Genomic DNA, 17,506 nt, shown 5'->3' with positions numbered 1-17,506 from the left:
AAGTCGGTCAAAAGCCTCTCTCGACAGTCACCGTAAGAATCGTTTTGACTTACGTAGATCAATTGATATCTTTCAATTGGTTACGGTCGGTCAAAAGCCTCTCTCAACAGTTAACGTAAAAATCACCTTGACTTACATAGCTGAATTTACGTCATTTGGTAAGTTACGGTCGGTCAAAAGCCTCTCTCAACAGTTAACGTAAAAATCGCTTTGACTTACATAGCTGAATTTACGTCATTTGGTAAGTTACGGTCGGTCAAAAGCCTTTCTCGACAGTTAACGTAAAAATCACCTTGACTTACATAGCTGAATTTACGTCATTTGGTAAGTTACGGTCGGTCAAAAGCCTCTCTCAACAGTTAACGTAAAAATCACCTTGACTTACATAGCTGAATTTACGTCATTTGGTAAGTTACGGTCGGTCAAAAGCCTTTCTCGACAGTTAACGTAAAAATCACCTTGACTTACATAGCTGAATTTACGTCATTTGGTAAGTTACGGTCGGTCAAAAGCCTTTCTCGACAGTTAACGTAAAAATCACCTTGACTTACATAGCTGAATTTACGTCATTTGGTAAGTTACGGTCGGTCAAAAGCCTTTTCGACAGTTAACGAAAATCACCTTGACTTACATAGCTGAATTTACGTCATTTGGTAAGTTACGGTCGGTCAAAAGCCTTTCTCGACAGTTAACGTAAAAATCACCTTGACTTACATAGCTGAATTTACGTCATTTGGTAAGTTACGGTCGGTCAAAAGCCTCTCTTGACAGTCACCATAAGAATCGCCTTGACTTCCGTACGTCAAATATTGTCCTTCAGTTGGTTACAGTCGGTCAGAAATCTCTCTCAATGTCACACAGTATGAGTTGCCTTGAAACAGCTCTATGAATGTCCTTGGGCTAGCTATGCAGTATGAGCGGTTAGTCTCGGTCAGTCACGCAAAAGTTGTCGTTGGTGGGTATGGAAGCTTCTGGGGCACCTCATCTTTAGGCCTGAGCGTGGCTGGGGCTGACGAGAAGGGAAGGAAGCATAGCATGTGCATAGGAGAGGAAGTCTGAGTGAAAGAACGGAGGAGGAGACAGAGGAGGAGGATGGGAGGAAAGCGAAATGAGGAAAGGGGAACAAGAGGGAAGATTGCAGAGAGGAGGAAGGCAGAGAAGGACGAAGTACGAAGTGGAAGTGGTAGATGGTGGACGTAAGAACAAATGTGGAGGGTGTGGAGGAGGGTGTGTGGAGGTGAAAAAAAAAAGGAGAAAAGACAAACAACAGTGGAGGATGTGGTTCTAATTTAATCAGTTGCTCCTCACTCTTCCGCCTCTCGCTCTTTCTCACAATCACTTTTTTTCATTTCTCGCTCAAAACTCCATCTCTTGCTCAAGTTTATAATCCCTCGCTCTATATCTCCTTCGCTCTTTCTCACAATCAGTTCATAATCTCTTGTTCTAATTCCACCTCTCGCTCTTTCTCACAATCACTTTTTTTCATTTCTCGCTCAAAACTCCATCTTTCGCTCAAGTTTATAATCCCTCGCTCTATATCTCCTTCGCTCTTTCTCCCAATCAGTTCATAATCTCTCGTTCCAATTCCACCTCTCGCTCTTTCTCCCAATCACTTTTTTTCATTTCTCGCTCAAAACTCCATCTCTCGCTCAAGTTTATAATCCCTCGCTCTATATCTTCTTCGCTCTTTCTCCCAATCAGTTTATAATCTCGTGTTCTAATTTCACCTCTCGCTCTTTCTCCCAATCCCTTTTTTTCATTTCTCGCTCAAAACTTCATCTTTCGCTCAAGTTTATAATCCCTCGCTCTATATTTCCTTCGCTCTTTCTCCCAATCAGTTCATAATCTCTCGTTTTAATTCCACCTCTCGCTCTTTCTCCCAATCACTTTTTTTCATTTCTCGCTCAAAATTCCATCTCTCGCTCTAATTCCACCTCTCACAATCAGTTTTTTAATTTCTCGCTCAAAATTCCATCTCTCGCTCTTTCTCACAATCACTTTTTTTCATTTCTCGCTCAAAATTCCATCTCTCGCTCTTTTTCACAATCACTTTTTTTCATTTCTCGCTCAAAATTCCATCTCTTGCTCTATATCGCCCTCGCTCTGGCAGCCTGGGGGACACGTAACCGAGCGCAAACGAAACCTCTCGGCCCTGCATAGAGCGTAAAACAACGAGATAAACGACACCATGAAAAAAATACCACTTGCGGAAACCATTTATGCAGAGACGGCTTTTGTAATATATTTTTTTTGGCGTTTTTTGCGTTATTTCGTTAACCTACCATCTGACGACACTGTAACACGTAACACGCTAACTCCGATCACACACAGCACAGGATTGAGGTACGGGTCATTAAACGTAACAGCCCCTCGGTTCCCCTGTTTGAAAAGCCTCTCGTCGGTAAAGTTTGGAAAGTTTCGTTTAGTCGGCGCAACATCTGTGGTCATATGCCGGAGAGAGACAGTAGGGGAAGGAATTATAGAAGGGAACAGACCCTAGGAGACAGGACACAACCCCCGATTAATACCTGGTACCCATTCACTGCTGGGTGGACAGGGGTGTAGGGTATCGGAAAAGCCACCCAAATTTTTCCACTCCGCCCGGGAATCGAACCCAGGCTCTCTTGGTTGTGAACTGAGTGGGCTAACCACTGCACCATGAAGCCCCCATGCCTCTTGCGGAAGTCACTGGGATTTTCATGGACTGTTTTGCAACCCTGGTGATAGTTTTACACATCCTCTGCACCTTGAACTGGGAAAACACACCCGTGAAAGTCCGGTTAGTCTTGTCTGAGGCCTAAGGAAACAGTCATAATGGGAGTCACTGGGATTTTCATGGACTTTTTTGCAACCCTGGTGACAGTTTTACATGACCTCTACACCTCGAACTGGGAAAACACACCCATGAAAGTCCGGTTAGTCTAGTCTGAGGCCTAAGGAAACAGTCATAATGGGAGTCACTAGGATTTTCATGGACTTTTTTGCGACCCTGGTGACAGTTTTACATGACCTCTACACCTCGAACTGGGAAAACACGCCCATGAAAGTCCGGTTAGTCTACTCTGAGGCTTTGGGAAACAGTGGTAATAGGAGGAACCCGCTACGTTTAACAACACGAACTTTACGCTCTGAAAATTTTGATATACTGAGACACGACTGATCGGAGAACTAGTTAGTATATGTGTAGCAGCATGGAACACCTTAATCTTTAACATGGCGGGATGCAACCCTTAGTAACATTCTTTTGTACATACTTCTCAGAAAGATAAAACTAGGAAAACAAAACAAAAATACAGAACGGAACGACTTTAGGAGGTGATGAAAAACGTAAATTTTGAAACGCAAACTCCCAAACTACATGTGAATGCTTGGCGGCGATGATGGGATGACATGTGTTTGAGGTGACGGTCGCGTGTGAGGGGGGCGTTCGAAGCCGTATGTGCAGCGGTGGCGAGGGGGAAATAAATACGCGCGATGACCATTAGTAACAGACTCGCCGGGCTGGGACGTGAGGGTGAGGAGGGTGGTGAGCGCTCGTCTTGCTCAGAACTGAACCCGAGACTTGCTGCCCTGGCCTGATGACGCGCTGACTGACTGATAGACTGAGTGACTGACTGACTGATTGACTGGCTGACTGACGGAATGACTCTTAGTATCTTAGTATCTGACTAAGTAGAAAAAATAGAGTTTAGGATGCGGACAAAATTTTCAAACGCTCAATTATCGATAAACAAAACTTGACGAGGTGGAAAAATTAGGAGTTTCATTACGTTTGACCCCATTACGAATCGATTATTACGTTTATCTGCGCAGGCCGAGGTCAGGGGTTGAAAATCTATCGATAAACAAAACTTGAATAGGCGGAAAACTAGGAACATCAGAACTTTTCAATTACGAACACTCATTACGTCTGACCCAATTACGTATCGACTCTTATGATTATCTGTGCAGGCCGAGGTCAGGGGTTGAAAATCTATCAATAAACATAACTTGAATAGGCGTAAAAACTAGGCATTTCAGAACTTTTTAATTACGAACACTTATTACGTTTGACCCCATTACGAATTGACTATTACGTTTATCTGCGCAGCCTGAGGTCAGGGGCTGAAACTCTATCAATAAACATAACTTGAATAGGCGTAAAAACTAGGCATTTCAGAACTTTTTCATTACGAACCGACTTTTACGTCTATCCGAGCAGGTCGAGGCGAGGGCAGCAGCAGCAGCGAGGCGACATGACATGACACCAAATGCATGAGAATGACTGACCATGACGCAATGAGACACACTATTCTCCTACTCCGGCACGTATAAAAATATGATCGAGAGGGTGAACGAAAAATACATGAGGGGGAAAAAATACGAAAGTGACTTAAAACTGATACATCGTAATAATTATATAGACGACAGAGGGGGGGGGTCCGGTAACAGTCCCCCCCATTGTCTAGTTTTGTACCATTATATTTCACTACGTTATAACTAGAGCCTCGCGCGGGGCCGAGACTCCCACACACGCACACACATACACACACACACACACACACACACACACACACACAGTCGCTAGGTATTATTACGGAGGATAGAAATGAAGGTTGACGGCTCCCTGTACAGACACACTAGAGTTGCCGAGTCCATCTGTTCTCCTGTAGCAAGACTCTCCTCCTCCTCCTCCTCCTCCTCCTCTTCCTTCACTCTGGTTCTTCTACTTCCTTTTCCTTGTTCTCTCTCTCTCTCTCTCTCTCTCTCTCTCTCTCTCTATTGATCTTTTTCTCCTCCTCCTCTCCAGGGTTCCAATTTTTTGATCTTTCTCTCTCAATATCACTCCACCTTTTTCCTCCACTTCTCTCCCCACTTCTTCATTATTTTCCATTCTTTCTGCGATCCACTTTCGCTCTCTCTCATTCTTTCTGCGATCCGTCTTCTCTCCATCCGCTGCTGGTTCTTCCTCTTCCGTTCCATATTGGGTCATTTTTTCCGTTCTTTCTGTGATCCGTTTTCTCTCTCATTCTTTCTGCAATCCGTTTTCTCTCCATCCACTGCGGTTTCTTCCTCCTTTCCATAATCTCTTCTTTCTCCACTCCTTTTTCTCATCCACTTCTGTCTCCTCTTCCACTCTTCCATTTCCCGTTCCTCCATTCACGCCCCGCTTTCCTTCCTCCGAGGCACTGCGAGGGGGGGCATCACGGAGCAGTTCACACCACAAGCAATATACCTTTTGAAAGACCCGAGACCCAAGCTTCCTCGTGTCCTCTTGTCGGGAAGCTCTCACCAGCCTCACTATCTTAACCTGTTGACTGGAGCAGGATGGAGTTTATTGACATCAGATAGAGAGGCAGATGTCGCTGGGCAAGACCTGTTTCCTGCAGTGGCCTAGTAATGGCTGATGAGGAGGATTTTCTTTTTTCTACAGCAAAGGAAGCAGTTAATGGGCCTCCTACTGTTGCCCAAGGGAGAGTACACAAAGTTAATGTTTATACTAAGTTACAAGCTGTTTCGTTACCATGTTTTCCAGCGTGACGTAACATAGGAGCCGGGATGAAACATTCTCTCTCATGCCTGGCTGGTTTGTTTCCTCCTACTGTTGCCTAAGAGCGAGTACACAAAGTTAATGTTTATACGACTTTACAAGCTGTTTCGTTTGACGTTTTCCAGCGTGACGTAAAGGAACCCTAATATAACATTCTCTCTCATGCCTGCCTGGTTTGTTTCCTCCTACAGTCGCCCAAGAGAGAGTAACAATGTTTATACGACTTTACAAGCAGTTTCGTTTGACGTTTTCCAGTGTGACGTAAAGGAACCCTAACATAACATTCTCTCTCATGCCTGCCTGGTTGCCTCCCTCCTACTGTTGCCCAAGGGAGGGTGACATAAAAATCCTATTCCACAATCAGCGAATTCATCACATATTTACAATCATCATCCGAGGCAGAATCTACGCGTTAGAATCCTCAATGACAGAGAGGAAAGCTAACCAGAATCTTCTCTCTCCCATACCCTGATTTTCATTGCTTGCTACATATATGTGTGTGTGTGTGTGTGTGTGTGTGTAATTCAAGATCTGATCACAGTGAACTTGCCACCAGCCAGTACCCAAGTGTGTATGTGTGTATGTATGTGTGTGTGTGTGTGTGTGTATCTACCAAGTTCTAGTTTTACAGGGCCTGGGCTATTCGCTCGTGTGGTCCCGTCTCCGTATCTGCATATATCCAACGTTTCTTTAAAGCTTTGCGCCCTCCTCGTCGATACTACATCCTCACTTAATCCGTTCCAAACCTCTGTATTTCTTTGCGGGAAGCTATATTTCTTTATGTCTCTCAAGCATCTTCCCTTCCTCAATTCTTTACTATGTCCTCTTGTGTTCCTGGTGGTAATTTCTTATTTTATTAGTAACTCCTCGTTGTCTACTTCTTCCATTTTGCTCAGTAATTTGTAGATTTGTATTAGGTCTCCCCTTTCTCTTCCTTGTTCTAGTGTTGGTAAGTCCATTTGTGTGTGTGTTTATGTGTGTTTGTGTGTGTGTGTGTGTGTGTGTGTGTGTGTGTGTGTGTGTCATCTCTATACAGCCTCAACAAAGCCCTGCAGAGGTATAGGACACAGAGAGCGCGTCCCCTTAACGCATTCGTCCGACAGCGACCAACCTTTCTACAGACACAAACTTCCGTAACCTAACAATAGTGGAAGGAACGAAGGGAAAGGGAAGGTCAAGGATGGGTCAATAAATACCTAACACTACAAAGGGAGAGTGGGAAACGGGGTAACTAAAGGTAGGTCAGAATTGCACAAACACATAGGAGAGCTCGGGTCAACTCTCCTACTTCCTCAACCGTTCCTGACCTCGCCTGAATATATTAATCTTAGGATAAAATAAATTACCCTTGACGTTCTCTCTTATTAGCCTCAGCTTCCTCGTAACTCTGGGAGGTACGAGCCACAGGGAAAAAGACGAAATGACCTTAAAAATAATCAGAAATAACATCGTCATGAACGCGTAGACTATATACACACACACAGACACCCTCGCACTTTTCGCTTTTTTCTTTATTTTTTTCCACTCTGACGGAGAAGCAAGTATCAAATCTAACACTCTCCCTTCATCAGACGTTCCATTTGTTTATTATTATTATATTACACATGACGAAACCGATGGCAGGACTGGGGGGGCCAAGCCAGGAGAGGCGCGTCGCCGTGAAATAATCGAACGAAAGAAATGCGAACGGAGAACAACTTAATATTCACCGCAGGACTTCCGCTAAATTTCTGCGTCACTGCTCTCGACCCCCGTACAAAAATAGTCAATTCCGCCCTGCGCTGAAACGCTGCGACGGCCCTTTCTGGCATGGCCCCGTCCTGCCCCTAGGGGAGACACACTAGTCACACCTCACAAGGACTTTCAGGGACGTTGACTGCGCTGAAAAACCTCGGCAAATGCACAAACCAAGACTCAGAACGCCGAACCAAGCCTGGAGTGAAGACAAGACACATAGAAAAAGAGAAAACGGAGTGATTCAAGGCGTGACTGAACCAAAAACCTCGGCGACGCACAAACTGAGACTCGGAATGCCAAACCAACCCTGGGGTGGAGACGAGACAATAAAAGGAGAGAAAACAGAGTGATTCAAGGCGTGACTAAACCAAAAGCCTCGGCGAATGCACAAACCGAGACTCAGAATGCCGAACCAACCTTGGAGCGAAGACAAGACTCAAAAGGAGAGAAAATGGAGATTCAAGGCGTGACTGAACCAGAAACCGAGCCTCAGAAGGCCGAACCAAGCCTGGGACAGAGACAAGCCTCGGTAAAATGAGAGAAAACGGAGTGATTCAAGGCGTGACTGAACCAGAAACTGAGCCTCAGAATGCCAAACCAACCCTGGAGCGAAGACAAGACTCACAAAAAGAGAGAAAACGGAGTGATTCAAGGCATGACTGAACCAGGAACCTCAGTGAACGCACGAGAACGAAAGTCACAGAAAACGTAATACAAAGAAAACGAGGTACTTCACGGCATAACTAAACCAAAAATAGATCACTGGGGGTAGAGAGGGAGAAAGACCGAGACACTGGTCCACCGCACAACAAAAAACAAACAAACTAACACACACAGACACATCCCCTAGTCTTTGGTTGAGAGCTGATGGTGAGAAAGACAGATGTGGGTGGGGGTTGGGGTGGGGTCAGGGGTAGAGGCCGGCCCCCACCGTCAGCTGCTGGTGGTGGGGGGTGGAGGCGAGGAGGCAGGTGGAGGGGGGGGTCAGGCTGCCACCAACCTCACTCTACCCTCATCATTCTTTGTCCACCATGTCCACACTTCCGTCATCGTCATCATCCTGGAAGACGAAGGGACACATGAATTTACGTAGAGAAAAAGGGAAGAATTTATATATACACGAAAGAATGAATTTATATGGAGAGAAAGGCATGAGTTTATAGACAGACAAAACCATGAATTTATAAACAAAAGCATAAATTTGTATAGAGACGAAGGTATCAATGTAAATAGATGCAGAATTATACCAGTCCTTGCCCTTAGAAGCATCCAAGTGTATATTAGAGTTTGCTATCACAATAAGGAACATTAAGAAGCAGTGAGGTGTGTGTGTGAATGGCCCCAACCAACTGATACATGAGACAAGCTTACAGGACTAGAAAATGTAAACAGATGCGGAATTATACCAGTCCTTGCCCTTAGAAGCATCCAAGTGTATATTAGAGTTTGCTATCACAATAAGGAACATTAGGAAGCAGTGAGGTGTGTGTGTGAATGGCCCCAACCAACTGATACATGAGACAAGCTTACAGGACTAGAAAATGTAAACAGATGCAGAATTATACCAGTCCTTGCCCTTAGAAGCAACCCAATGTATATGGATGTAAATATGTATATGGGAAAAGCTTACAGGACTAGAAAAATGTAAACAGATGCAGAATTATACCAGTCCTTGCCCTTAGAAGCAGCCCAATGTATGTTAGTGGAAAATATGGTAGCGTTAGTGACACAAGGATGCGACTCACTTCTTTGAATGAGACTGTACTCAATGTCCTGGGCTTTACGATCTTTAACGGCTGAAACGAAAGATATTAACTCAGTCCACCATGCAGAAAATAATGTAACTTCCTCTTGTAAATAATAAAACAAAAATACAGGTAATTAAAAGAAGTCCTCTGATCTGGAAACTAATTAACTTCCTCTTATAAATAATAAAACAAAAATACAGGTAATTAAAAGAAGTCCTCTGATCTGGAAACTAATTAACTTCCTCTTATAAATAATGGAACAAAATACAGGTAATTAAAAGAAATCCTCTGGTCTGGAAACTAATTAACTTCCTCTTGTAAAGAATAAAACAAAAATACAGGTAATTAAAAGAAGTCCTCTGATCTGGAAACTAATGTAACTTCCTCTTGTAAAGAATAAAACAAAAATACAGGTAATTAAAAGAAGTCCTCTGATCTGGAAACTAATTAACTTCCTCTTATAAATAATAGAACAAAATATAGGTAATTAAAAGAAATCCTCTGGTCTGGAAACTAATGTAACTTCCTCTTGTGAAGAATAAAACAAAAATACAGGTAATTAAAAGAAGTCCTCTGATCTGGAAACTAATTAACTTCCTCTTATAAATAATAGAACAAAATACAGGTAATTAAAAGAAGTCCTCTGATCTGGAAACTAATTAACTTCCTCTTGTAAAGAATAAAACAAAAATACAGGTAATTAAAAGAAGTCCTGTGATCTGGAAACTAATTAACTTCCTCTTATAAATAATAGAACAAAATATAGGTAATTAAAAGAAGTCCTCTGATCTGGAAACTAATTAACTTCCTCTTATAAATAATAGAACAAAATACAGGTAATTAAAAAAAGTCCTCTGATCTGGAAACTAATTAACTTCCTCTTATAAATAATAGAACAAAATATAGGTAATTAAAAGAAATCCTCTGGTCTGGAAACTAATGTAACTTCCTCTTGTAAAGAATAAAACAAAAATACAGGTAATTAAAAAAAGTCCTCTGATCTGGAAACTAATTAACTTCCTCTTATAAATAATAGAACAAAATATAGGTAATTAAAAGAAATCCTCTGGTCTGGAAACTAATTAACTTCCTCTTATAAATAATAGAACAAAATATAGGTAATTAAAAGAAGTCCTCTGATTTGGAAACTAATTAACTTCCTCTTATAAATAATAGAACAAAAATACAGGTAATTAAAAGAAGTCCTCTGACCTGGAAACTAATTAACTTCCTCTTATAAATAATAGAACAAAAATACAGGTAATTAAAAGAAGTCCACTGATCTGGAAACTAATTAACTTCCTCTTATAAATAATAGAACAAAATACAGGTAATTAAAAGAAATCCTCTGATCTGGAAACTAATTAACTTCCTCTTATAAATAATAGAACAAAATACAGGTAATTAAAAGAAGTCCTCTGATCTGGAAACTAATTAACTTCCTCTTATAAATAATAGAACAAAATATAGGTAATTAAAAGAAGTCCTCTGATCTGGAAACTAATGTGTGTTCCTTTTGTAAATAATAAAATGAAATACAAATAATTAAAAGAAGTCCTCTGATCTAGAACCTAATGTAACTTCCTCTTGTAAATAATAGAGCCAAATGAAATACTGGAGCTTCTTCAAACATAGAGTTACAGTGTTGAACTCATGCCAAGAAAATGAATAGGAAAACAATGCTATATCCCAAACACACAGAGGCAAACAATCATTGAAGGTAGTGACTGAATAATACTGAATGCAGACTAATTTTTTAACTAATACGGAAAAAAAAAATAAAAATACAAAAAATAATACAAAAAAAATTATATATGAAAGAATTGTAAGGAGATGAACACCAGAAGAACAACGCTCCTTCAGAATTTGAGGCACGACAGCGCGAGACATTTTTTTTATATATATTTTTTTACAGCAGAGGAAACAGTTCAAGGGAAAAAAAGAAAGAAAAAGAAATGAAAAAAAAAAGGAAACAACAATGAAAAACAAGGAAACAATAGTAATAATAATAATAATAATAATAATAATAAAAAATAAAAATAAAACATTAATCGTTGCTCCCATGTAAAGAGTAAAGAGGAGTGGCTGAAAGGCAGGTCATTTCCGGGAGGGGAGGGAGGCGTCCTGACACCCTCCTGAAACACACACACCCTCGACACCGCCCCCCCTTACCTGAACCTGTCCCGGACCCGAGGATATAATCGTCGAGGCGTCCAGGGAAGCGTTAAGACCCGCCGATACCTCCACGCTGCCCTCCAGACCTGGCTCCAGCTTGGGGACCTGCACGAGGGGCGTCACAACCTGCAGGGGCTGTCCGTCCTGCCCCTGGATGTTGGCCACCACCGTCTGGTACACCGGCAGGGGCACCGTGATCATCCCCGAGACAGGGTACGAGCCGGAGACGTTGACCGGGACTGTTTGGGGGGATGGAGAGGACGGGGTCAGGTGGGTGTGATACTGGTGAGGAATTCAACACTCACGCACTTTTTTCCTAGGATGCTTTTAACAAAAAATTACTAAAAAGATGAAAATATACATAAAAGGAGAAAAGTTGGAAAGTTTCATTTAGTTGGCACAACATCTGTGGTCATATGCCGGAGAAAGACAGAAGGGGAAGGAATTACAGGAGAAGGGAACAGATCCCAGAAGACGGGACACAATCCACGATTAATACTGGTACCCATTCACTGCTGGGTGGACAGGGGTGTAGGGTATTGGAAAAACCACCCAAACTTTTCCACTCCACCCGGGAATCGAACCCGGGCTCTCTCGGTTGTGAGCCGAGTGTGCTAACCACTGCACCACGAAGCCCCCCATAAAAGGAGAAGACATCGCTGACAACACGAGAATTAGCCGAGAGGGAAACATGAAATAGCTTGAAAGAAAATAATTAATCATTGTACGTACTTTGCGACCCATCCTCTCCGGTGAGCAGGATGGTCCCCTCATGCGCCAGGGTACCCTCGGAAACTTGGTTGAGGTCGATGGCCACGGAGCCGGCCGAGCCACCACTCTCTCCATCCAGCGACTCCCCGTTCTGTGTTGTGATCTGCGGAATCAACAATCTCATCCCTTAACAGACGGCAGCGTTAGTCAGGGAAAACCCAGGGAGAGCAAAGCATGCGTGCGGACGTGTGTGTGTGTGTGTGTGTGTGGGAGGTTGGTATAGGAAGGTTAAGCTATACAAATCTATTCGTTCCTATTCACAAATGCCCTCAAACACCCATTCACCAGTGTTGTTATGATTCTATTCTTGCCTATACTAATGTTCACTGTTTGCTATATACCCACACATCATCATCATCATCATCATCATTTAACGTCCATTTATTCCCTATGGTGGTGGGGTTGGACGGGATATGAGCCTCCTCCACTGTTGCCGGTCCATAGCCATTTCTTCCGTGATGTTCAGCCTCCTCTTATCTTCCTCCACCACCTTTCTCCATGTCTTCCTTGGCCTTCCTGCTGGTCTTCTGCCCTCTACCTCAAAGTTCAGTGCATGTCTCAGGGTGTGTTCTTCTCCTCTTCTCTATATACAAACGTTCATGATTTTGTGTTTTACCATGTGGCCGAGACTTTACATGGGAAAATCAGGTGGGTGTGAATGTAGAAACCACTAACTATCGGTGTAAGACAGAACAGATATTTGAAAACTGTCGATTACATGAACCACAAGAATTTAAAAAAGTGTTAGAATGAGATGGGAAGAAAGGAGGGCTGTGTAAATGGATCAATATCTATCTAATGTTCACTAACGTTCACAGTTCACTATATACAAACATTCATGATTTTGTGATTTACCATGTGGCCGAAACTTGACATGGGAAAATCAGGTGGGAGTGAATGTAGAAACCACTAACTATCGGTGTAAGACAGAACAGATATTTGAAAACTGTCGATTACATGAACCACAAGAATTTAAAGAAGTGTTAGGATGAGATGGGAAGAAAGGAAGGCTGTGTAAATGGCTCAATATCTATCTAATGTTCACTAATGTTCACAGTTCACTATATACAAACATTCAAGACTTTGTGATTTACTATGTGGCCGAGACTTGACATGGGAAAATCAGGTGGGTGTGAATGTAGAAACCACTAACTATCGGTGTAAGACAGAACAGATATTTGAAAACTGTCGATTACATGAACAAAGTGAATTTAAATGTGTTAGAATGAGATGGGAAGAAATGAAGGCTGTGTAAATGGCTCAATATGTATCTAATGTTCACTAACGTTCACAGTTCACTATATACAAACATTCATGATTTTGTGATGTACTATGTGGCCGACTTTACATGGGAAAATCAGGTGGGTGTGAATCTAAAAACCACTAAATATTGGTGTAAGACAGAACAGATATTTGAAAACTGTCGATTACATGAAGCAAGAGAATTTAAATGTGTTAGAATGAGATGGGAAGAAAGGAAGGCTGTGTAAATGGCTCAATATCTATCAAAAATATCTAAAAAATATCTAAAAAAAGTATCTATCAAAAAAATATCTATCAAAGAATATCTATCAAAGAGAATGTAAAGAAGTGTTAGAATGAGATGGGAAGAAAGGAAGGCTGTGTAAATGGCTCAATATCTATCAAAAATATCTAAAAAAAGTATCTATCAAAAAAATATCTATCAAAGAGAATTTAAAGAAGTGTTAGAATGAGATGGGAAGAAAGGAAGGCTGTGTAAATGGCTCAATATCTATCAAAAATATCTCAAAAATATCTAAAAAAAGTAGAAAAGAAATATTTATAGTATGTTCGAGTTAAGTGTGTGTATTTACCTAGTTGTATTTACCTAGTTCTAGTTTTACAGGGCCTGGGCTTATGCTCGTGCGGTCCCGTCTCCATATCTGTATTTGTCCAACTTTTCCTTAAAGCTTTGCGCACTCCTCGTCGATACTACATCCTCACTTAGTCTGTTCCAAACCTCTATATTTCTTTGTGGGAGGCTATATTTCTTTGTCTCTCAAGCATCTTCCTTTCCTCAATTTTTTATGTGTGTATGAGTGTGTTTTGCAGTGCCTTGAAATAAGTATATCGACCAGTCACTATATAAAAAGCAGTGGGGGGAGAGGAGGAGCATGGAGGGGAGTGGGGAGGCGAGAAATTGAGGATATACAAAAACCCAAAGGGGAAGGGGGAGGGGAGGTTTCATTAGCTTGCAGAAGGGAAGGGAGTGGGGAGGGAAGGGAAGGTTACATTAGATTGAGTTGCACAAGGGGAGGGGACAGGGAAGGAATGGTTAGGAGCGGAGGGAAGGGAAGGTTACATTAGACTGAGTTGCACAAGGGGAGGGGACAGGGAAGGAATGGTTAGGAGCGGAGGGAAGGGAAGGTTACATTAGACTGAGTTGCACAAGGGGAGGGGACAGGGAAGGAATGGTTAGGAGGGGAGGGAAGGGAAGGTTACATTAGAGTGAGTTGCACAAGGGGAGGGGACAGGGAAGGAATGGTTAGGAGGAGGGAAGGAAGGTAAGGTTACATTAGACTGAGTTGCACAAGGGGAGGGGACAGGGAAGGAATGGTTAGGAGCGGAGGGAAGGGAAGGTTACATTAGACTGAGTTGCACAAGAGGAGGGGAAGGAATGGTTAGGAGCAGAGGGAAGGGAAGGTTACATTAGACTGAGTTGCACAAGGGGAGGGGACAGGGAAGGAATGGTTAGGAGCGGAGGGAAGGGAAGGTTACATTAGACTGAGTTGCACAAGGGGAGGGGACAGGGAAGGATTGGTTAGGAGCGGAGGGAAGGGAAGGTTACATTAGACTGAGTTGCACAAGGGGAGGGGACAGGGAAGGATTGGTTAGGAGCGGAGGGAAGGTTACATTAGACTGAGTTGCACAAGGGGAGGGGACAGGGAAGGATTGGTTAGGAGCAGAGGGAAGGGAAGGTTACATTAGACTGAGTTGCACAAGGGGAGGGGACAGGGAAGGATTGGTTAGGAGCAGAGGGAAGGGAAGGTTACATTAGACTGAGTTGCACAAGAGGGGGGGAAGGAATGGTTAGGAGCAGAGGGAAGGGAAGGTTACATTAGAGTGAGTTGCACAAGGGGAGGGGAAGGATTGGTTAGGAGCAGAGGGAAGGGAAGGTTACATTAGACTGAGTTGCACAAGGGGAGGGGACAGGGAAGGAATGGTTAGGAGCAGAGGGAAGGGAAGGTTACATTAGACTGAGTTGCACAAGGGGAGGGGACAGGGAAGGAATGGTTAGGAGCAGAGGGAAGGGAAGGTTACATTAGACTGAGTTGCACAAGGGGAGGGGACAGGGAAGGAATGGTTAGGAGCGGAGGGAAGGGAAGGTTACATTAGACTGAGTTGCACAAGGGGAGGGGACAGGGAAGGAGGGAAGGGAAGGTTACATTAGACTGAGTTGCACAAGAGGAGGGGAAGGAATGGTTAGGAGCGGAGGGAAGGGAAGGTTACATTAGACTGAGTTGCACAAGGGGAGGGGAAGGATTGGTTAGGAGCAGAGGGAAGGGAGGATGAAAACAACAGAGCAAATCAAAGAAAACTCTACACTCCATCCCTGGGTTACTAAAATCAAACTCTTCCTTCCAGCTCATGCAGACACACACCAACACCAACACTCTGAACCCTTAACCCTTTCAGTATGGTGACGCCGATGTTGGCGTAACCATATGGAAAGGGTTAATCCTCTTCCATTTCCTCTTAATCCTCTTCTAAACCACTTAATAGGAAATGGGAGAGGATTAAGAGGTTTAGAAGAGGATTAATCCTCTTACAATTCCTCTTAAACCTTTCCATATGGTGACGCTGGCATCTGCGTCACCATATTGAAAGGGTTGACAACTAAATGATCAGTAAATTAAAACTGAAATTCATGCTGCTTATCAGTTAAACTATTTTTAATTATGGGAAGCTTTCCAAGAAGCATTATAGTTTTGGTTAAGGTGAGGGGCCAGAAAACCTACAATACCCGCTGATGAATGGTGAAAATGATCCCACATGAATATTTACAAGATTAGTAATGGAGGAAGCTGTGACGTATCTTAATTACCAATACCCAGAAGGAAATCACGATGCAGAGAAATAAAAAAAACATGGAAATAAAGTGAAGAATACCTAAGATTGATTTATGGTCGACCTATGATATAAATATGAATGAAGACAAAATTAAACTATAAAATCAAAATTGTTTACACTCCCTATGGCAAAAGAAAACTGTACCCAAATCCCACCAATGAATATAGAAAACAAGCTCAATGTTAAAAAATAAGACACAAAGAGATTCCGTAAATATATGAATGATAACTGAAAATGACCCCCACGGATTATGCACAAAAAATAAAGCAAAATATAAACTCTCCTTATCTAGCTCCATTACCTCTCTATAACACGTAAACAGATAAGCAAAACAAAGGCGAGTGCTTACGTTAGGACACAAACAGCTTTCGTAAATATATGAATAACTGAAAATCCCTCACTCGGATTATGCACAAAAAATAAAGAAGCAAAATAAAAACTCTCCTTATCAAGCTCCATTACCTCTCAATAACACGTAAACAGATAAGCAAAACAAAGGCGAGTGCTTACGTTAGGACACAAACAGCTTTCGTAAATATATGAATAACTGAAAATCCCTCACTCGGATTATGCACAAACAAATAAGGAAGCAAAATATAAACTTTCCTTATCTAGCTTCATTACCTCTCTATAACACGTAAACAGATAAGCAAAACAAAGGCGAGTGCTTACGTTAGGACACAAAGAGATTACGTAAATATATGAATAACTGAAAATCCCTCACTCGGATTATGCACAAACAAATAAAGAAGCAAAATAAAAACTCTCCTTATCAAGCTTCATTACCTCTCAATAACACGTAAACAGATAAGCAAAACAAAGGTGAGTGCTTACGTTAGGACACAAAGAGATTCCGTAAATATATGAATGATAACTGAAAATGACCCCCACGGATTATGCACAAAAAATAAAGCAAAATATAAACTCTCCTTATCAAGCTTCATTACCTCTCTATAACACGTAAACAGATAAGCAAAACAAAGGCGAGTGCTTACGTTAGGACACAAAGAGATTCCGTAAATATATGAATGATAACTGAAAATGTCCCCCACGGATTATGCACAAAAAATAAGGAAGCAAAATAAAAACACTCCTTATCTAGCTCCATTACCTCTCTATAACACGTAAACAGATAAGCAAAACAAAGGCGAGTGCTTACGTTAGGACACAAAGAGATTACGTAAATATATGAATAACTGAAAATCCCTCACTCGGGTTATGTACAAACAAATAAGGAAGCAAAATATAAACTTTCCTTATCTAGCTTCATTACCTCTCTATAACACGTAAACAGATAAGCAAAACAAAGGCGAGTGCTTACGTTAGGACACAAAGAGATTACGTAAATATATGAATAACTGAAAATCCCTCACTCGGATTATGCACAAACAAATAAAGAAGCAAAATATAAACTCTCCTTATCTAGCTCCATTACCTCTCTATAACACGTAAA

General features: G+C 42.0%; 1 protein-coding gene and 3 long non-coding RNA genes across 30 annotated transcripts in view; 3 read left to right on the top strand and 1 right to left on the bottom strand.

The window, feature by feature from the left end:
* The first annotated feature begins 3,672 nt into the window (after nt 1–3,672).
* Nucleotides 3,673–7,908, top strand: LOC126995227 (uncharacterized). The gene is made up of 2 exons (XR_007750133.1): nt 3,673–3,819; nt 3,958–7,908. It is a non-coding gene; the product is annotated as an uncharacterized LOC126995227 (long non-coding RNA).
* Nucleotides 6,491–17,506, bottom strand: part of LOC126995218 (DNA-binding protein Ewg-like) — a 31,676-nt gene continuing 20,660 nt past the window's right edge. For all 5 annotated transcript variants that reach the window (XM_050854586.1, XM_050854588.1, XM_050854589.1 and 2 more), the window contains 4 exons: nt 11,923–12,064; nt 11,188–11,429; nt 9,013–9,063; nt 6,491–8,327 (listed from right to left, as the gene is read on the bottom strand). In XM_050854586.1, coding sequence (XP_050710543.1) covers nt 8,283–8,327; nt 9,013–9,063; nt 11,188–11,429; nt 11,923–12,064 — 480 coding nt within the window. In that variant the 3' untranslated portion in view covers nt 6,491–8,282. The remainder of the gene's footprint in view (nt 8,328–9,012; nt 9,064–11,187; nt 11,430–11,922; nt 12,065–17,506) is intronic.
* Nucleotides 9,082–10,920, top strand: LOC126995229 (uncharacterized). Its single transcript, XR_007750134.1, has 3 exons — nt 9,082–9,498; nt 9,571–9,851; nt 10,486–10,920. It is a non-coding gene; the product is annotated as an uncharacterized LOC126995229 (long non-coding RNA).
* On the top strand, nt 12,074–17,506 carry LOC126995226 (uncharacterized). 23 transcript variants are annotated; one of them, XR_007750128.1, is made up of 5 exons: nt 12,074–14,349; nt 14,492–14,695; nt 14,831–14,970; nt 15,099–15,308; nt 15,364–15,486. It is a non-coding gene; the product is annotated as an uncharacterized LOC126995226 (long non-coding RNA). The 23 variants fall into 23 exon arrangements; XR_007750132.1 differs by having other exon boundaries at nt 14,492–14,765; nt 14,831–14,900; XR_007750122.1 differs by having other exon boundaries at nt 14,492–14,765.

Source organism: Eriocheir sinensis, chromosome 7, assembly GCF_024679095.1.
Source record: "Eriocheir sinensis breed Jianghai 21 chromosome 7, ASM2467909v1, whole genome shotgun sequence".
Taxonomy (NCBI): Eukaryota; Metazoa; Arthropoda; class Malacostraca; order Decapoda; family Varunidae; genus Eriocheir; species Eriocheir sinensis.
This window is presented reverse-complemented; position numbering and strand designations above follow the sequence as displayed.